General features: G+C 40.6%; 1 protein-coding gene across 2 annotated transcripts in view; it reads right to left on the reverse strand.

Moving 5' to 3' along the window:
• Positions 1 to 20,606, reverse strand: part of LOC132208913 (ral guanine nucleotide dissociation stimulator-like 1) — a 59,357-nt gene that overhangs the window by 29,888 nt on the left and 8,863 nt on the right. Inside the window, exons 3-8 of one of the 2 annotated variants that reach the window (XM_059644206.1) lie at positions 20,498 to 20,583; positions 19,658 to 19,716; positions 18,225 to 18,298; positions 14,196 to 14,395; positions 7,053 to 7,130; positions 4,722 to 4,799 (exon numbers count right to left, since the gene is read on the reverse strand). In XM_059644206.1, coding sequence (XP_059500189.1) covers positions 4,722 to 4,799; positions 7,053 to 7,130; positions 14,196 to 14,395; positions 18,225 to 18,227 — 359 coding nt within the window. In that variant the 5' untranslated portion in view covers positions 18,228 to 18,298; positions 19,658 to 19,716; positions 20,498 to 20,583. Of the gene's footprint in view, positions 1 to 4,721; positions 4,800 to 7,052; positions 10,997 to 14,195; positions 14,396 to 18,224; positions 18,299 to 19,657; positions 19,717 to 20,497; positions 20,584 to 20,606 lie in introns of those variants that run through there. The other variant, XM_059644207.1, reaches the window with a different exon arrangement.

Here is a 20,606-nt window from a genome sequence, read left to right on the forward strand (position 1 = left end):
TCCTGCCAAAATGGACTTCAAATTTACCCATGTACAACTGTCTTTGTCAGATCTTTGACGACTTGCTCAACCTCTCTTTCTCTGCAGTATTCCAATGTCCTCTGAGGTTAATTTTTAATGCATTTTTGTCTCTTCAGCACATCTGTCAGCCATAAATTCATTCCTTCCTAAGTCATCGACTGTTCGTCAATACTTTGAAAACTTGGCCAGAAACAGATTATTAAAATTATATTGGAATTATGTGATCCGAACAATTTTGAGCTCCAGTTAATTCTCTGTCTCAAATAAACACCTAAGTAAATGAGAACACGCATGCAAAAAGGGATGAATTCCTTGGATCTAATTACAGAAGACCAAAATAACTGTAGCATCTAGTCAGCCTGTTTCTCCCTTTCACTATGGATATAGGAAAATCTTGAAATGTAGGATGTGTGTAAGGTGAATGGATACTATTAGCATCCATTGAATTATGATGATCTTTTAGCTGAATTCAAATGGTTGACTCAAACACGAATCTTAAACACAACATCTGTCCAATTAGTAAAATGGATTTGAACTTTCGAATGGCATGGAAGCCATTTTAGAACATAGAACATAGAACATAGAACAGTACAGCACAGAACAGGCCCTTCAGCCCACAATGTTGTGCCGACCATTGATCCTCATGGATGCACCCTCAAATTTCTGTGACCATATGCATGTCCAGCAGTCTCTTAAATGACCCCAATGACCTTGCTTCCACAACTGCTGCTGGCAACGCATTCCATGCTCTCACAACTCTCTGCGTAAAGAACCTGCCTCTGACATCCCCTCTATACTTTCCACCAACCAGCTTAAAACTATGACCCCTCGTGCTAGCCATTTCTGCCCTGGGAAATAGTCTCTGGCTATCGACTCTATCTATGCCTCTCATTATCTTGTATACCTCAATTAGGTCCCCTCTCCTCCTCCTTTTCTCCAATGAAAAGAGACCGAGCTCAGTCAACCTCTCTTCATAAGATAAGCCCTCCAGTCCAGGCAGCATCCTGGTAAACCTCCTCTGAACCCTCTCCAAAGCATCCACATCTTTCCTATAATAGGGCGCCCAGAACTGGACGCAGTATTCCAAGTGCGGCCTAACCAAAGTTTTATAGAGCTGCAACAAGATCTCACGACTCTTAAACTCAATCCCCCTGTTAATGAAAGCCAAAACACCATATGCTTTCTTAACAACCCTGTCCACTTGGGTGGCCATTTTAAGGGATCTATGTATCTGCACACCAAGATCCCTCTGTTCCTCCACGCTGCCAAGAATCCTATCCTTAATCCTGTACTCAGCTTTCAAATTCGACCTTCCAAAATGCATCACCTCGCATTTATCCAGGTTGAACTCCATCTGCCACCTCTCAGCCCATCTCTGCATCCTGTCAATGTCCCGCTGCAGCCTACAACAGCCCTCTACACTGTCAACGACACCTCCGACCTTTGTGTCGTCTGCAAACTTGCTGACCCATCCTTCAATTCCCTCGTCCAAGTCATTAATAAAAATTACAAACAGTAGAGGCCCAAGGCCCTGTGGAACCCCACTCACCACTGACTTCCAGGCAGAATATTTTCCTTCTACTACCACTCGCTGTCTTCTGTTGGCCAGCCAATTCTGTATCCAAGCAGCTAAGTTCCCCTGTATCCCATTCCTCCTGACCTTCTGAATGAGCCTTCCATGGGGAACCTTATCAAATGCCTTACTGAAGTCCATATACACCACATCCACAGCTTGACCCTCATCAACCTTACTAGTCACATCCTCAAAAAACTCGATAAGGTTTGTAAGGCATGACCTACCCCTCACAACTTTTTAAAACCTCGCAAGGATCTCCCTGCAAATGGAAACATTCACCAAAAGACAATAGACAAGTCAGTGATCTAAGCAGCCAATGTAATAAACAGTTACACTGTGAAAGGAGGAGATAGTAAATATAACAGATGATTGTCTTAACCAGAACGATCTCAGAGCTTAATGAGAACCAACATCCTCAAATTTCAACATCCACATTTTGCTGAGATTCCTTCGTTTTACAAATTTTTCGCTTGACCTTTAAAAGAATACCATCATCTAAGATGACTACAGGCACAATACAAAAGCAAATAAGAAAGTAATAACCTGCGAAGAATCTTTATGCACTATTGAACCTCTGAGAGATAATGTGAGACACATGAGTGAGCTGTCATGTTTAAAATTCGAGGGCAAGTATAGGTCATCTTTTTCTTTAAAACTCAAAAGCTTATTGCTGGAATTATTCTGCTGGAACATTTATTTACTTGGGCAAAGAAAGAGAATATTTTGGCCACAGGAAAAAAGAGAAACCCAAATTCCCTTTTGAAAGGACCAGCTGGATCATTTCTGCAATCCATTGGGTTCATGAAAGCCAGCTCATTAGCTTACTGCTTTGAAGAAAAATCTAATCACCTCTGGTTATTTGCTGATCTTCTCAAATTTTATAAGCATAGCACATTTGTGAAACTTTTCATCCCCGGGGTGTCCCTATAATGTCAGAGGCACATCAATTGAAGGTCAGCAGTGGTGAGAATCGCTTTGTCTCTGAACTGAGTTTTGATCAGTTACCCCAAAAAACCATTTGTGAATTGCATAAACTGTTAAATACTCACCGACATTCAGAAAACTAATGTATTAAAAAAAACTGAGGTGACAAGAGAAACCATCACTGATGTCATTTGAAAAATATGCAACCCATTATGGCAGAATTGCGGTACTCCTGCATATTTCAGTGGTAAACAGACATTCATTTGACCAACATTTCAGTTTTGCAAAAAGGCTCCTCATACTGCATTCAGCTTCCAAACTTTTATTGTTATGCCCAACACAGACTTACAGAAATTGATAGATTTTGTTCAATTAAAATAGCACTCTTCCATTCACTACATGCAGAAACTTAGACATCCCAAACATTGTTTCAGGAAGCTCCAAACTACATAAAAAGCATTGAAGGAAGTCAATGTTACATTTTATCCTTAATCTCAAGGTCTAGTCATTGTCCTAACACATTCACCGCACTTATTAAACTTTGTGTTGTACTGGGTCAAAATCACTTCATTATTGCGAAAAATTAATCAAAAATACTTTGCCACCTGTCTCTGTATTATGTTTTGTGAGTATGTTTTATTCACTTTTGTCCCAAACCACTAGCGGGGCGCTTAATCATGATTTGTGCCACCATTTGGGATCAAGGATATTGGAAGGGGATAGGGGCACAGAACAGGAGAACTGAAGGACTGCTTTGCCTTGTTGTAAACAAACAAGTTCATCACAGGATGTTGTCAAGGATTCCTGCAGGAAATAGGAGAGCCCAAAATAGTCACAAGTTCATCTTCGAGAAAAGAAAATCTAATGTAAATGTCGGGGAAGCAGAATGAACGTCACACACTGGATTTCCACATCTCTTTTCTTTTCATTTTGAAAATTAGAACATGTGTGTATTGCCCGTGAAATCATTCTGACTGCATTAATATGGCACAATATTTTGTGGGTCCTTTAAATCTCTTATGCATGCAAATCCACATTTAGCAAGAGATGACTGAATGCTGCAAGGCACCTGAAAATGTTTGCCAGTCTCCTTTCCTTCTACACTTCCCTTCTGAAGTACCTATATTTCACTCTGTACACATTGGGGTCATCAATAATCCTCATCATTTGTACCATTTGCCACTCTCTCCTGCTTGTGGGAACACTCTGAGATTGTCACGAAACAACCTCCTGCTGTAAGACAGACTGCTGTTTCATTGCAGTTTTGCCTAAACTTGTGTTGAAATTTACTTGCTGCAAACGCCTTCTTGCTCCTTTTGAAGTTGGACCTCCTCCAAATCAAAATTATTCTGGATTGTTCCTTCTTTTCTTCTGGAGCCAAAATAAATACCTTATGATATGGTGCTTCCTGAAATGATCCATGTCTGATATTCGATATATCGTGTGTGTGTATGTGTGTGCACAATAATTATAGAAGTGGTAGTGCAGGTTGAAGATATCATCAGGATTCTGAACTTTAAAAATTGGAGCATTGTATGAAAAACAAATATGTTCTGACTAATCATTATAAAAAAAAACTCCTGATATGCCCTCAACTCTGGTATTTACCAACCACACTTCAGGAAGGGATTTGACAGGGTGCACAAAACATTCCCAAAAAATATTACCAGAGATGACAAACTAGACAGCCCTGTGGAGAGCCTGAAGAAGCTCAGGCTGCTCTTGGAGAAAACTAAGAAGTGATTTTAAAAGTGTTCAAAATCATAAGGGATTTGTTTAGAATGGATAAGAACAATCGGTGCCTTGTGACAGAAGGCTTAAGGAGAAAAGGACACTGATTTGAGATGATCAGCAAAAAGAACCAATGGTGACAAGGAATTTTTTTTTTCAATAGCCTATTCAGGAACTGGAAAGCTCTGCCGAATAGTGTGGTGGATGCAGCTTCAATTGCGGTCTTCAAAAGTGAACTACAATTTTCGAAAGGAGAGGTTTCGCAGTATTACACAGTAAAAGGACTTAGGAGCGAACGTAGGCAAGTCCCTCTTTGAGAGCTGGTACAAACATCAAATCATTGTCTCTGGGCTATTACCATTTGATGGCTGTATAACATTGCACAAACTGCTAGCTCCCCAGCTATTTCCTACCGCTTTGTCATATTCTGAATAATGATTCACTTTGTCATGCATGCAATTAAACTGACTCAGCAATTATTTCGCTGGATCCTGAAGAAACACAACTTCCATTTTCCTCACCATTTGCACTGTCAACATTTCCAGAACTGCAATTGATCGAAGAGAACAAATTAAGTCATTTAGAACAGGCAAACACGTCCAGAATTAAATCCAACCCAATTCAACAACAAAAAATCACAGTGTTGAGAGAGGGGTCCTTTTGACTTCCACAGGATGCCCACAGGCCTTCATACTGAGGCAGTGCTGGGGTGTGGGTTGGAAGAGACAGAGCAGGGCAATAAGGAGAGAAAACCATTTCTTCAGTATTTCACCCTTGTTGAAAGCCGTTCCTGCGCTGTGCAAGAACTTGATACTGAAAGACAAGCAAATTTCAGTCTACCATTGAAAAGCTTTGAATGCTTTATGCTAATTCAACATTATTCCATCTCTTAAAATAAGCCAAACATTGCAGAAGCAGTGAAGCAGTTGCTTCATGTGATTGCTGTTGTCTGGATTGGTGCTCACTGCACTGCCAATTGGGGTATCTTCCTGAGGCAACCCTGACATAATCTTACAGCAAATCCCAACAGTTTCCTTTCACAGTATTAGATCCCAAATACCATACAACAGGTTTAATCTGTCGTCACATCAAATTTACTTGTCAATTACTCCTTCAGTTTCTGACAAACTTAGGTTTCCACCCACTACACAGTGTGACATGTCAACATTTTCACAGCTGCAACTGGTCACAAAACACCAAATAAATCATTTTACTTGTGCACATGATCACATTTTTAATTTCTGGCACTCTTATCTTATTTTGGCTGTGAGGGGGAGCCAGTGGGTAGATGAGGAGTAAAGAGGTCAAATAAAGAACCTCTACACTGGGACAGACAATAAACATCCCAAAAGAGAGGATTTAAGTTTAACTTCCTCATCTCTGGCAAAGAAACTCAAGCTCTTTACAGACTATTGACAATTCAACCCTCACAAGCACAGCTTGTAACTCAAAGTTTGATTCGGAGCACTGATGTAGGAATTTGTCATTGCTCAAATTCACTGAAGCTTAAGGTCAGATTAGTCACCAGTGGCTGTTTTGCTGAAAAAAAATCATTTTTCTTTCCTGCTCTTTTAACAGTTCTGAGTTTCCTTAAAGACCTGGACAGAATAAGCTCAGGATTAATTCCAGGTCTCTGCCTGACTCCATGGATACACATGGCAAATGGCCAATTTAGATAATTCAAAATGCAAATTATTCAATGGCAATATTGTATGGGAGAAATACCAAGGCTCGGACACGGGGAGCAGGTCACATTCTTAATTGATAACATATTTCTTCAAATGTCACAGACGTTTGGAGGACACTTCAATGAACTTGGAGGAAGTTTGTGGGGAGGGTGCAGCTGAAGTAGGAAGGAGGAACACAGAGAAGTGCTGAGGTGGGGTAGAGGAGATTAACCCATTGCTTTAGTATTTTTACCAGAGCCACATTGTCCAGAAATATAACCTCAATATTGATCTGAAAACAATTTCCCATCTCAGTGTTTTGGATGCTTCAATGGTGATGCTATCATTTAAGGTAAATATCTCTACCATGAATTTTCTAGGAAAGCAGTCCAGCAGACACTTTAATGTGACTGCCATAGTCTGGAGTGGCATTCATTACATTGCACAAAAAGTTTTGAAATCAATGATACTCCATCATTCCCTTTTCACACTGCTGCATTCCAAATTGCAGAATTAAAACACATCAAAAGTACTTCTGATCAAACTTGCTTCCTCATGGTTACACAGATGCCTGGCAAACTTTGATTCCCACCCACCCGACAATCTCTCCGGCCAAAATATCTGCAGCTGCAAGTGCTCATGAAGCACAAATTAAGGAAAGGATTTGCATCTACAAATGACTTGTAAACATTGAAAATAAATTTTGAATCCCAAAATGCTCTGTATTTCAAGTCCTCATTTGGTCAAAGTCCAGATGAATGACTACACTAGATGGTTTGCTTTCCAAATTTTCAGAGAAAATATGTAGGACACTCCAGTTACATCGGCTGGTGCATTTGAGGGGGGGTGGGAGGTTTCGCAGTTTAGCATTGTTGCAAGTTAGATCACAAGGTCTGGATGTTGAGGGCCAATCAAATTTTCACTGAACATTTTTGAATGTTTTCTATCGATCAAAGGCTGAAATGTGTCATTGATTTAATTACTGGCAATGGCCTCGGAGGGATTAAAGCTGTTTCTTTAATGTGATTTTTATTGTCTCGAATGGCGATATAATCTTTCAAGAGCTACTATATTCACAGCAATTTCTTTTCATGGTATGTATTATGAATGAAGCACAGAAGGATGAAACTTACTTTGAAATTGTTGCTGTCTCTTTTGGTGAACCTGGTTCTTCATCTTTCTCAGAGTTTGGGCTGTCAAAGGTTTTAGACCTGCAATTATTTAAGACCACAAAACCGTAAGACATAGGTGCAGAAATTAGGCTATTCGGCCCATTGAGTCTGTTCTGCCATTTAGTCATGGCTGATAAGTTCCTCAACCCCATTCTCCTGCTTTCTCCCCATAGCCCTTGATCCCCTTGATAATCAGGCACCTATCTGTCTCAGTTTTAAATTTCCTGGCCTCCACAGCATTCTGTGGCAGTGAATTTCACAGATTTAAAACTCTCTGGCTGAAGAAGTTTCTGCAAATCTCCAATTTAAAAGGTCTTGTCTTCATTCTAAGGCTGTGCCCTCGGGGCCTCGTCTCTCCTACCAATGGAAGCATCTTCCCAACAACCATTCTGTCGAGGCCATTCAGTGTTCTGAAAGTTTCAATTCGATCACCCCTCATCCTTCTAAACTCCAAATGAGTATAGTCTCAGAGTCATCAACCGTTCCTCATATTTTAAGGTTTCCATTCCCTGGACCATTCTCGTGAACCTCCTCTGAACATGTTCCAGGGACAGGACATCCTTCCTGAGATATGGGCCCAAGTCTGCACGCAGTACTCCAAGTACGGCCAGACCAGAGCCTTATAAAGCCTCAGAGGTACAGCCCTGTTTTTAGATTCATATCTTTTCACAATAAATGCCAACATTGCATTTGCCTTCCTGACTATATAAGGCAAAAATTAAAGACATTTCAAACAAGCACTTGCACCCAGAAGTGGCTTCATCACAAAAGGACCATTGAAATATTTAGTGTCAAATCCATAAGACCATAAGATATAGGGGCAGAATTAGCTCATTCGACCTCCTCAGTCTGCTTTGCCATTCAATTCTGGCTGTGATGTTTCTGAAGCCCAATCGCCAGCCTTCTTCTGAAACCCTTGATCCCCTTATTAATCAAGAACCCATTTCTCTCTCTATCTTAAATAGTCCGAATGACGTCGGCTTCCTGCAATGTTTTCCTCAGATTAACCACTCCCTGTCTGAAGAAATTCTTTCTTACCTTAGTTCTAAAGGTTGGCCTCTTCACTCCGCGACTGTGCCCGCATGTCCTAATCTCTCCTCCTAGTGGAAACATCTTCTCTGTTCCATGTACAATCCTTCCAGGCCTCTCAGTATTCTGTAAGTGCCAATAAAATTCCCTCCCATCCTTCTAAACTCCATCCTAAACTGAACCAAAACCCTCAACCACTCTTCAGATGACAAGCCCTCTCAAGTTTTCAAGTCCTATTCAACTGGATTTGTTAAACAGGCAACATTTCTGATGTATGTAACTACAATAGATCGAGATTTGTTTTTCCCTTCCAAGCTCTAACAGGTGGTTTGCAAGTGACAGGAGTTGAGTCTGGAAGAGGAGCTGGGGGAGTTGCAAGGAAGAAGGGATTTCAACTTTCACACAAGTTCTCAAAGCACAATGGTCTGGATTTTTTTGGGCGATGCGGGGAGGTGGGACATGCAATAACACTGCAAACAGAGTTAGAGAGTCAAGTTTTTCAATATATTTACCGGCAGTGCACAGTCCAATGTTTGGAAAAGAAATATTCCATTAAAGACTGTGTGTTAATGCATGGCCAATCATTCGCTGACAATTAAATTGGAGGTTGGAGTATTAGGAAAATGGCAGGGAGGGAGTTTACCACCTACACATTGCAAAGCTATGTGACATGGGCCAGTTCTCTTTTTCACCTGGGCTCTCCCTGACATCTAAGGACTGCCTCCCTCACTTTCCTGATGGCGCCCACTTACACAACCTCAGTGACAATCAGCATTAACAGTAGGGCTGAGAAAGGTGCTGATCTGCCATCCCTTTCACTGGACTAGCAGCTGTCAAAACTGAGCCAAACCGTCAACTGGTGAGTAACCCGGCAATGATCTCTTTGTTGGTCACCGCTGGAATCGGCCAAGGCCTCCAGGTTGCAGTTCCAGCAGGAGGCCTGCAGCATGAACCACAATCTTCCATCTAAAATTTCTTTTTACAACACTAAGAACAGAGCAAATATTAGAACAACAGCCAACTGTTTCTTTAATGTAAAAGAACAAACTACAGAAGCCGACAAGCTGAAAGAAAAGCAGACATTGCTGGAGAAACTCAACAGGTTTTGCAGCATCTACAGACAGAAAACAGAGTTCAAGTTGAGCCAAGCGACACGTCTTCAGAGATGCGAAGTTCTGAACATGGGAACCTCAACTCAAAATGCCCACTCTGCTTTCTCACCACAGATGCTGCTAAGTTTCAGGAGAAAGTCTCTAAATAATGTTCCTGAAAATGGCGGCCTCCAGAGTTTGCCCTTCACATAGTTGTATTCTGATTCAAGCATCATTTCCTCACGCATTGGATCAATACTTACTTTCTGATCTCAGCAACTGTCTCTAGAGGAATTGGATTTTCAAGCTCCTCACAGCTCGGAATGTTAGCATTGTTTCCGCTGCTGAAATTAGTTGTGAAGAATGTCATTTTAAACAAACACTTGTACCCAGTAATTCTTAGCTCATCGGTAGTTTCCTTTGTATTCCTTGTGCTCTGAATAAAGCAAACCTTAACCACATATTGTATTCAAATTTACTCTTTCATGACAGATTTTAGAGAGCATGGTTTCCCATCTACCTTGTAGTTTGCACCGTCAGGTGATCTGCAAATGGTCCTAAAAGTGTTATCAAGTAAATTTGAGGAAACATCCACATCCACAAGAAAATTATCTCCATACACCTGAAAGACATTGAGTCGGCATTTCATGCCATTGAGAGCTAATTTTCTAACAACGGGTCAAGACGCAACTACAGAATATGGTCATTGGTCTCCCCAAAACCCTGAACGATAGTTTACAGGATAAGACCGTGAGACTGGAGTGTGGTTGTAAAGACAGAGAGAGGGACAGAAGGATGTAACAGATTCATATCTTCAACATTTTATATTTGTTGTAAAGTCTAAAAATATCTCAAACAAAGAGCTCCTGGCCCAAATATAGAAGGGCAACCAACTTTCCAATGAAGAACTTCAGATACTGTCTGTACATACAGGGCTGAATGTCCCAAGTCAACTGGCCTTGGCCTGAGACATGACATTCCTGGTAAAGTGGAGGGGAGTTCAGGAGGAAAGCTGAACTCTCTTCTGCACCATTATACTGTATTGTCAGCGGTGGGCAAAGTAGCCGGCTTAACGACGCACTGGGCATGAATTAAGTCACCAGCTCAGAGCTGCACATGTCTGTCTCTCTGGCAAATATTGGAGCTCCTCAACTCCTACAGTGGACATTGGCCTGCAGATCTCTTTTGTCTCAGCTCAGCAATACCAACCGTAATGACAGCAAAGAAAAGATTGCAGCTCTGCCTCGATTTCATTCTTGGTCAACTGTTTTTATAAAATAGATCACCCTCCAGATGTACTGCGAGTAGGTTTTTCTTCAAAACCTTCACAGGAGATTTGAAAGACACCACAGGCAGACTGAGGGGAGGGGAGAAGGTAGGAACCTCAATTCTTCAACATGTTGTATCCTTAATTCAGAGCTCAGCTATCTAAATGTTTGGTGACAAATGGAGATCTGAATAGTGAATGGATGAGCAATTTTTCACTGAACACTTTTGGATCTTTTCTGTTGATACAACTTTTCTTTTTAAACAAACAAAATCTGTGTAGATTTTTGATACAATCAAGCAACTTTGTTAATGTGACTGCTGCTGTCCAGTGTTTGCTGCATTGCTGTGGGAGGAAGGCCCTCCATAGATCTTACAGGAAGTGCCAGCAGGTTTTTTAACATTGTTGTATTTTGGATGAAACTTAATTAAGTCACACATTAGACTGAAGCTTACTTTGTGCTCACTGAATCGATTACTGGAATCTCTTCTGCCTCTGAGGTGTCAAAGCTTCCATATCTGCAATTGGTCAGACAGCACAAACTAAGTGATTTTAAACAAGCTTGAATCTACAATTTGCATTCAGCCACTGAAAAACATCTGAAGGTTCAGGATTTCGGCATTTGAAGCCTTGATTACCGAGTTTGTTAATACTTTGCATTGAAACTCCAATTTGGCATTTTACAGCATACCTGCCACTTCCCATACAAGGAGGGAAGAGTAAAGCATTCAATGTGGTTCTGTCTCATCTGATCGTAACTTCAAATCTACATTCCTGCCTCTCCTAATGACCTTTCACCTCCTCTCCCTCAACAAGTATCTGTTTATCTTTGCATTTACAATATTCCAGAGCTCTGCTCTGCATTTAATTGCTTTCCAAATTACTTAACATGTCTGTACACGATCATTTTGTGATTCATGCACGAGGATACCCAGATTCCACTGTATCTCAGAGCAATGCAATCTCCCTCAATAAAAACAAAACTGCTATTCTTTCTGCCAAAATGGACTTCAAATTTACCATATACAACTCTATTTGTCAGATCATTGACGACTTGCTAAACCTATATTTCTCTGCAGTATTCTGAAGTCCTCTAAGGTTAATTTTTGAGCGCATCTTTGTCACGTCACCAAATCTGTCAGTCATAAATTCATTCCTTCAGAAGTCATGGACTGATCGTCAACACTTGGAAAACTTGGGCAGGAACAGATTTTTAAAATTATACTCATACTATACGATCCTAACCATTTTGAACTCAAGTTAATTCTCTGTCTCAAATAAAAACCTCAGTAAATGAGAACACTCAAGTAAAAAGAGATGAATTCCCTGGATCTAATTACAGAACACCAAAATAACTGTAGCATCTAGTCAGACGGTTTCTCCCTTTCACCACGGATAAAGGAAAATTTTGAAATGTAGGGTGCGTGTAAGGTGAACGGATGCTATAAACATCCGTTGAATTATGATGATCTTTTAGCCGAATTAAAATGGTTGGCTCAAACACTAATCTTAAACACAAAATCTGTCCAATTGGTAAAATGGGTTTGAACTTTTGAATGGCATGGAAGCCATTTTGTTGGTGACTTTTTAAAAACTCCAAGAATCTCCCTGCAGATGGAGACTTTCACCAAAAGACAATGGACAAGTTAGAGATCTAAGCAGCCAAAGTAATAAACAGCTACATTGTGAAAGGAGGAGACAGTAAATATAACAGATGATTGTCTTAACCATAGCTACCTTAGAGTTTAATGAGAACCAAACTCCTCAAATTTCAACAAACCACAGTTTGCTGAGATTCCTTGGTTTTACGAAATTTTCGCTTTACCTTTAAAAGAATACCATCATCTAAGATGACCACCAGCCTAACACAAAAGCAAATAAGAAAGTAATAACCTGCGAAGAATCGTTGTCCACTATCTCACCTCTGAGAGATAACATGAGACACATGAGTGAGCTGTGATGTTTCAAATTCTACGGCAAGTATGGGTCATCTTTTTTTAAAAACTCAGAAGCTTATTGCTGGAATTATTCTGCTGGAACATTTATTTAGTTGGGCAAAGAAAGAGAATATTTTGGCAACAGGCATAAAGAAAAACCCAAATTCACTTTTGAAAGGTCCAGCTGGATCGATTTCTGCAACCCATTGGGTTCATGAAAGCCAGCTCATCAGCTTACTGCTTTGAAGAAAAATCTAATCATCTCTGGTTATTTGCTGATTTTCTCAAATTTTATAACCATAGCACATTTGGGAAAATTTTCCTACCCAGGGATATCCCTCTAATGTCAGAGATACATCAATTGAAGGTCAGCAGTGGTGAGAATCGCTTTGTTCCCGAACTGAGTTTTGATAAATTACCCCAAAACATCATTTGTGAAGTACATAAACTGTTCAATCCTCACCCAACATGCAAAAAACTAATGTATAAAAACTGAGGTGACAAGAGAAACCATCACTGATGTCATTTGAAAAACATTTCACCCATTATTACAAAATTGTGGTATTCCTGCATATTTCAGTTGGAAGCAGACATTCATTTGACCAACATTTCAGTTTTGCAATGAAGGTTCCTCACCCTGAACTCAGCTTCCAAACTTTGATTGTTATGCCCAACACAGACTTACAGACAATTGATCAGAGATAATGGGAACTGCAGATGCTGGAGAATCGAATTAACAAAGTGTGGAGCTGGATGAACACAGCAGGCCAAGCAGCATCGTCAGAGCACAAAAGCTGGGTCTAGGCCTGACACGTCAGTGTGTGTGCTCCTAAGATGCTGCTTAGCCTGCTGTGTTCATCCAGCTCCACACTTTGTTACTACAGACAATTGATAGGCTTCTTTCAATTAAAATAACATTTTTCCATTCACTACATGCAGAAACTTAAACATTCCAAACATAGTTGTAGGAAGCTCCAAACTACATAAAAAGCATTGAAGGAAGTCAACGTCACTGTTTATCTTTAATACCAAGGTCTAGACATTGTCCTAATACATTCACCACACTTTTTAATCGTTGTATTGTACTGGTTCTCGATCGCTTCATTATTGCGAAAAAATAATCAAAAATACATTGCCACCTGTCTCAGCATTATGTTTTGTGAGTATGTTTTATTCACTTCTGTCCCAAATCACTAGCGGGTTGCTTAAACATGATTTGTGCCACCATTTGGGATCAGGGATATTGGAAAGCGATGGGGGCACAAAACAGGAGAGCTGAAGGACTGCTTTGCCTTGTTGCAAACAAACAAGCTCATCAGTCCCACTGCAGTCTCTCTTTATGAAGGACTTCAAGTCTAATTACTTTTAATCAAGTTATTCAAACTTATTATGACACATGACATAGGAGATAGAATTTGAATCTGGACCTTTTAGGCAGAAGGTGGAGGATAAAACCATCTGTGTGGAGGATAAAATCCTCCAGAATACTTTAAAAAATGTGGACTTTTCTGATGAAACTGGATGAAAGTTAAAGCCCAAATTTGCAGAGCTTAACGTCCAAGGGATTGGGGTGCAGGTAAGTTCGTGTCTTCAATGAACAAAAAATCGTCTCCCTTACTGAGGGTTGGATGGAGATTCTCAGTTTACTGAGAGTTTGTTTCCATCCGGCTAGTTTCAGCGATTCATTGCCAGAAGGATTAATAACAAAAATTACTCGACAGAACATCCTTTTCTATCATTACCATTAAACAAAGGAGATGCTCATAAGATTTATGCTCACTTGTCCAGGAGGATGTACAACACACTTTCAGCAGTGGTATATGCTTTGTATGTCGAAAAGAATGTGCGGATGTAGAAACGCTCCTTGTTCATGAGAGCGATTACAAAATTTTCGACGAGTCTTTTTGAGGTCTCAGAGTTAAGAATTTGAACGTTGGGGGTATCGACAGTGAGATGGGATGGAAGCTCATCTCCTGATGCCTACAGAGAATACAAATTTAAAAAGTAAATGTGATGCAGGAACAATGTTTATTTGTATAGATCTCTGACATGGTAGAAATATTTCAAAATGCTTCACATTTACATAATCATTTAAAAATCGCTCCAAGATTCATGAAGCTAAAACTAGGGCAGGTCACCAAAAGCTTGGTCAGAAAGATTGGTTTTGAGGACAAAGAGGAGATGTTTTGGAACAGTGTCCCAGAACTGGGTAGCTGAACACACCAATGACAGAATAAAGAAGATCAAGCATGCAGGCAAGATCAAAGTGGCCGGAATTAGAAGTGCAAAGATATGAGCATTGAAGGGTTGGAGGGGAATACCATTGATGAGGAGATACAATATGTTCAATCCAATGATAAAGCAGCTGGTCACTTCATGTATTGCTTGAACCATTCAAAAAAAACACAAAGTTAAAGTCAAAACATCACAGAAACATGGCCAGCTAGATTCATGCAAAACAGAAATTTGAGCCTTGGAGTTATTTTGTATCGATCTCAAGAATATTAAACCATCATTTTAAGTAAATAAACATTTAATATTAAATCCCTCCAGCTGACTACCCACTATTTCTCAATTTCTACTTTAATCCAGTCATCAGACGGGCCAGAAAGTTTCCACAACAGAGAAAATGTGGAATTATGTGCAGCAACTTCTGTCTACAGCTCGAGGCCACAGCAAGCAACAGGAAACATGACAGTCTGGCTTCAATCCTGTTTGAATTCTCTGCTAACAATATCACTGACTTCACATTTCTGAACAATATTGTTTTGAGGAATCTAATTACTCTTGAAAGCAAGCTTACATAACTGGAAGGAAAGCAGAGAGGCGTAAAATGTTTGCTGACTTGGCGGAAAATAGAAGGAGGGAGAAACTGAAGAAAAAGGAAACCTCTGTTTTTTTTTGTTCCACAACTCATGCCATGCAAGGTTTCTTCCAATGTGCTGCCTAAGGGTTATCATACTTGATGCTGTGGAGTGTGCAAAAGAAATTAAGAACTCTCACAAAGAACTTCATAGTTCAAATCACATCAAGCACCCCTATATCAAATTCAGTTTCCTTCATGTCAGCAGATGAATATACCTTTGGGATTGGGCAGGGGTCAGGGTGGAGCATGTCAGCAAAGGAGGGAATTGGAGCACTCTTGAAGAAGCCTGATTTGAAATTTGAAATCCAATGTGAACCTCTCAACTTTGCCAGAGTAGCTGGCCGGTTCTGTCAGAATTATGAATCGTCTGTATTCACAGGAAATGTATTTCCAAGACTTGTTCCAAGTCATAGAAAATTGTACAAAATGTGTTTCAATTAAATGAAGTTGCCGTTTTAAGAACTTTACCCCACACAAGTATAAAAATGCATGACTGCAGAAAAGCATAACCTTCAAACAAAGATAACAAAGTGTGGAGCTGGATGAACACAGCAGGCCAGGCAGCATCTTTGGAGCACAAAAGCCGACGTTTCGGGCCTAGACCCTCCATCAGAAAAGGGGGAGGGGGAGAGGGTTCTGAAATAAATGGGGAGAGAGGGGGAGGCGGATCGAAGATGGGTAGAGGAGAATATAGGTGGAGAGGAGACAGACAAGTTTCGAGGCAGGAATGGAGCCAGTAGAGGTGATTGTAGGTGGGGAGGTAGGGAGGGGATAGGTCAGGCTGGGGAGGTCGAATAGGTCAAGGGGGTGGGATGAGGTTAGACAGAAGAAAATGGGTGTGTTGCTTGGGGTGGGAGGAGGGGATAGGTGAGAGGAAGAACAGGTTAGGGAGGCGGGGACCAGGTGGGCTGGTATTGATATGCGGTAGGGGAGATTTTGAAGCTCAAATTGTTTATGTGTCATCATATTTTGATCCAGTTAGACAAATAACATTAAAAATAAATTGATGTTTTATGACCATGATGACAATCTCAGTAAGAGAAATTATGTAATGTCCATCTTTAAATATTAAAAGAGCAAAACTATTGAATGTTTGCAATACATTACTAAAATAAAGGCTACCAGCTGTCAATACATTGCCTTCAACATTTTTAATGGTGAAATTTCTGTTCCTTTCTCTCACCCGACTACTCATTCCTTCCATCTGTTCTGCTGTTGTGGTAAGAGGCTATCAGCTCCCCTACTCAAATTTACTTCATAATCATTCATCCCGCTCCTTTCCTTCCCATTCATTGCACGGTGTAACAGAAGAAAGGGCAGGATATCTATGGAAGGATGTGCCCTCCAGTGTTCTAAGTTTTCACAATGCCAGCAAAAAGGAAACAAAAATACTATCGAGCGCAGTAAATCACGGTCCCTCAACGCACAGTTTTTGCGGCGATAAATCAAAACTGGTGTGTTTTCTCAGTATATTGTACACATGCAGTCAGCAAGCAATCAACAGGCATGGAGGAAATCTCTCAAGCAGATATTAATATGTCAATAAAAGCAGGATGGAAGAGTTGAAGTTAATTATGCAGCGGAGAGAATCAACTGAAATGTGCACATTCAGGTTTCAAATATTAAGTGGAGTTCCACATGAACATTGTTTTATTTTCCTCTCGTAGTCAAAATGCCACAACACACTAGCTTGCCTGACAGATGACATGTTCTTTTCTTGTTTCGAATTCAGGAATTGGTTTGCAAATCTGGTTCAAATTTGGACTTTGTTCACTGAAGGTTGCCAGGCACAGCATGTGGCAGAGCAGTGGAAAGTGGCCAGTGATTGAAACACCATCTAATGCCCACTCTTAACCCCTATTAACACACTCCAGTTTGTGGCTTAAGTTAGTTCTAGTCATGATGATTGTCAAAAATTTATGAAAAACATGACAGTTATTTTCACCACCCCCACTACACTACATCAAGGGACACAATTCCTCTTCATGATTATATCGTTGCTCTATGTTCATCATGAATGTAAATTGGGTGACTATTCTATCTCAGTCTAAAATTGAAAAGAAGAATTTGCACATGTCGCTTACTTAATTAATGCCAATTAGAAAAGTTTGAACAGATCTCTATCCTAGTACATAGCGGACTTTTGTTACTCCATTTGTCTTACAGTTTGCTTGCTGAATATCTCAGAACTTAAACTATATTTTTTGAATTCATAGGAATAAGGTCTCTTGAGCTTGCTCCATTGTATCACATCATGATGTATTTCTCTCTTAACTCCATTTATCCATTTACTGTGAATACACTAGCATAACATAAATGGCAGTCTTGAAGTTCTGAATGAACCCAACAGACTCCAACTTCAGAACCTCCAATGGACAACATTTTTTGGAAAAACGTCTGTCGCCAGATTTCACACCCATCGGACGTAGCTCGGATTTGAAAAGTGCAGCAATAGATATTTCCTGACATAAACAGTCAGTGATTATCACAAAAAAACCCAGCTTGTCTGTTCCAAAGTGACCCACCTTCGAAAAAAAAGTCACCATTACCACACCACATCATTGGGCTGTGCTCACATGAGCAAGAGAGAGACAGACAGCTGGTGATTGTTTAACCAGCATGTCAGGCACGGGGAGAAGTTGATAAGGGCAAACCCTCATGGTGAACACAAATGTTTATTTACTCTTTCAATATCACCTTGCTCTTCCTTAGAACAACTGAAACTTTAAAAGGCCAAGTGAGCAGATGAGAGCATCAGCCTTCAAACATTTCAGCTCCCTCAAAATGAAACGGGACAAATCTGTGACCAAATATATAAAACATCTTGCACATCGTGGAAGAATGTGCGAGTGAGTGAGTGTTGGATGGTATATAGGAATATGAAGAATAAGTAATCAGGGGATTGGAATTTGTTGTGTGTGAAAAAGCAAGGGCAGTACAGACCATTTTTATTCTGAGTAGTATGACGGAAATCTGACTGCTTCGGCAAGCTGACTGACCGGAAACAACAGTCAAATCTATAAGATAAATGAAAACATCATGAGAGACAAAACCAAATTCAACATGTAAAGAGAAAGACTGCCATAAAAAAATTAAATACTGGACCAAAAAAGATAAAATGCTGACTTCAGTGTAGTTACATGTGTCCATGATCTGTTTGATCTTCTGATATCATGTTGCTCTTGCTCAGAAAACACAACTTTAAAATCCTAACTGAGCCAACATGGACGTCAGGATTCAGACTTTTTCGGCCACTCAAAATAAAAATCAACAAAGCTTTCACATCAATATATGAATAAAAATCACTCTACACACCCTGGAAGCACTGTCTCAGAATCTAAAGGGAGTAACCCAGAGTCAAAGCAAGGGAGGCTGCCTTCATGCAGGATAGGTTCACCAAGAGCAGTCTCTGGCATTAATACAGGGTAATGGGCTCTGCCAGATGGACACCCAAGGCAGTCAGCTTCTCAGAGTCCACACTTCTGCAGTCCAGTGAGTGGGACACAGTCAGCCCAGTGGGAGACCGAACCCGGTGTGGGGAGTGGGGAGAAAACAGCTGGGAAACTGTAGAGACATCAGTTAGATGTCGGGTCACCTATTGCTCAGTCTGTCAAGGTCGCAAAAGGGGGCTGCCACATCAGTCCTCATTGTGCTCAGTGATATTACACTGAGAACTGTCTGACTCCAGGGTCAGGCTGCTGTCATTGATGCAAGGCTGACAACTACTACTTTTCACAGGTGTCATGGACCGCTGCTGTTTTAATCTCGTCGGATACGGGAGGCACGGTGGCTCAGTGATTAGCACTGCAGCCTCACAGTGCCAGGAACCCGGGCTCGATTCCAGGCTCAGGCTGACTGTGTGGAGTTTGCATATTCTCCCCGTGTCTGCATGGGTTTCCCCTGGGTGCTCCCACAGTCCAAAGATGTGTCGGCTAGGTGGATTGGCCATGCTAATTTGCCCGTAGTGTTGAGGGGTGTGTGGGTGAAAGGAAGATGGGTCTGGGTGGGATGCTTCAAGGGGCGGTTTGGACTTGTTGGGCTGAAGGGCCTGTTTCCACACCGCAGGGAATCTAATCTAATTTAATATGTCACAGATGAGTATGAGAAAATGGAACAAAGGAGCAGGAATATTTCCAAGAAAACAAAGTGTGGGGCTGGATGAACACAGCAGGCCAAGCAGCTGCAGTTCCCTGCTGTGTTCATCCAGCTCCACACTTTGTTATCTTGGATTCTCCAGCATCTGCAGTTCCCATTGTCTCGAAAGGCAAATTTCCATGTGAGGTCTGGAATAAGTGAGTCGATGCCTGACTGAACACAGGGAGACAAGGAACTGGATTGAAGCTTGTGCTTTGTGAAAAATTAATGATAACTCATACCTTTCAGAATCAAAGTGGGTTGGAGTCTGAGGAATGAGAAAGGTGAAGTATCGTCAAACCTAAAAGACAAATGAAAACACCATAAAAGTAAAAACCAAATTCAACATGAAAAGAGAAAGAGTACGATCACACTTAAATACTAGACCAAAAAATATGCTGACTTCAGCCTCATTACATATGTCAAATATTCATTTGCGCCTTCACTGTCTACTTGGTCTTCCTTCAACAATTTAACATTTTAACTTGTCTGCTGAGCAGCCAGGACATCACCCTTCAGATACTTCAGTTCAAAATGAAACTCAACAAAGCTTTGCTCTAATCCAACACCTTGAACATCTGGAATGATTTCCCAAAGGGCCTTTTTCATCTAAATACTATTTTTTGGCTGCTGTAATGTCGGAAAGGCACTGGTTAATGTGCAGAAAGCACGTTTTCATCAATAACAATTGGTAATGATTAGCTTTTCCATTGAAACAACATTCACTGAGGGATAAGTAGTAGATGATTTATACGGGAGAATTCCATTCTTGTTTTTTTTTGCGAATTGTTGTGATAATGGGATCTTGTGGTCATCGAGATGAACATTTTTCCTGCTAATATCACCTTCAGCAAAGACCAGAAGAAACATTTTGCTCCATCAAAGAGCGGACACAAAAATGTGGCCAATATAATTTTGGTTTTGGCAAGTACTGGAACCATTGCGACCCACAACATACACACATTAATTCAATCGGGTTACCCCAAATTCACATCATTTTTCCAGTTTTCCCGTCTTTGAAATTCGTACTAAAATCCAATTTCTTTACAAATAGTGTCCAGTATATATTGAATTCAAATTACCTCAAAACTCTTCTCACAACCAAGAGTGATACCACGAAGGTATTGCTCCTTTCCCTCCGCTTCAATTCGTGTTAGTTCTAATTACACTGATGAGGGAGAGAAAAGAAAT

The sequence above is a fragment of the Stegostoma tigrinum genome, unplaced genomic scaffold, assembly GCF_030684315.1.
Source record: "Stegostoma tigrinum isolate sSteTig4 unplaced genomic scaffold, sSteTig4.hap1 scaffold_57, whole genome shotgun sequence".
NCBI lineage: Eukaryota > Metazoa > Chordata > Chondrichthyes > Orectolobiformes > Stegostomatidae > Stegostoma > Stegostoma tigrinum.